Source organism: Monosiga brevicollis, genomic scaffold, assembly GCF_000002865.3.
Source record: "Monosiga brevicollis MX1 MONBRscaffold_67 genomic scaffold, whole genome shotgun sequence".
Classification (NCBI taxonomy): domain Eukaryota; class Choanoflagellata; order Craspedida; family Salpingoecidae; genus Monosiga; species Monosiga brevicollis.
This window is the reverse complement of record NW_001865100.1, coordinates 8,843-9,117: the sequence shown is the minus strand read 5'-3', so window position 1 is coordinate 9,117 and position 275 is coordinate 8,843. Positions and strand designations below refer to the sequence as shown.

At 61.8% G+C, this 275-nt stretch overlaps 1 protein-coding gene across 1 annotated transcript in view; it reads left to right on the top strand.

Annotated features, from left to right (window-relative positions):
- Positions 1 to 115: 115 nt before the first annotated feature.
- The window catches only part of MONBRDRAFT_30553 (uncharacterized protein), a gene marked incomplete at both ends in the record, with an annotated part of 1,763 nt that continues 1,603 nt past the window's right edge, over positions 116 to 275 (top strand). The window contains one exon of the mRNA XM_001750999.1: positions 116 to 261. Coding sequence (XP_001751051.1) covers positions 118 to 261 — 144 coding nt within the window. The remainder of the gene's footprint in view (positions 262 to 275) is intronic.

The following is a 275-nucleotide window of genomic DNA, read 5'->3' as shown; positions in this document are numbered from 1 at the left end:
GCTCGTGCCGTGATTGGTAATTCTGAGGTTCAGGCCGTGCGCGACCTCCTGGTACCGCCCGGGCTGACCCCGTACATTGCTTCAACACCCGCCTCCACGTCTACACTGGCACCAGCCACGGCTGTGAGCTCCCCAACCGTGTCCTTCACCAAGGGTGAGCTCCCCAAGGCGTTGGCGGCCACCAAGGGTGTCACCGACCCCTATGGTTGGTCTGGTGAGCTTCTTGCCTCCATCTACCGCATCAAGGAGCACTTCAGTCAAGTCTTGGGCCCACG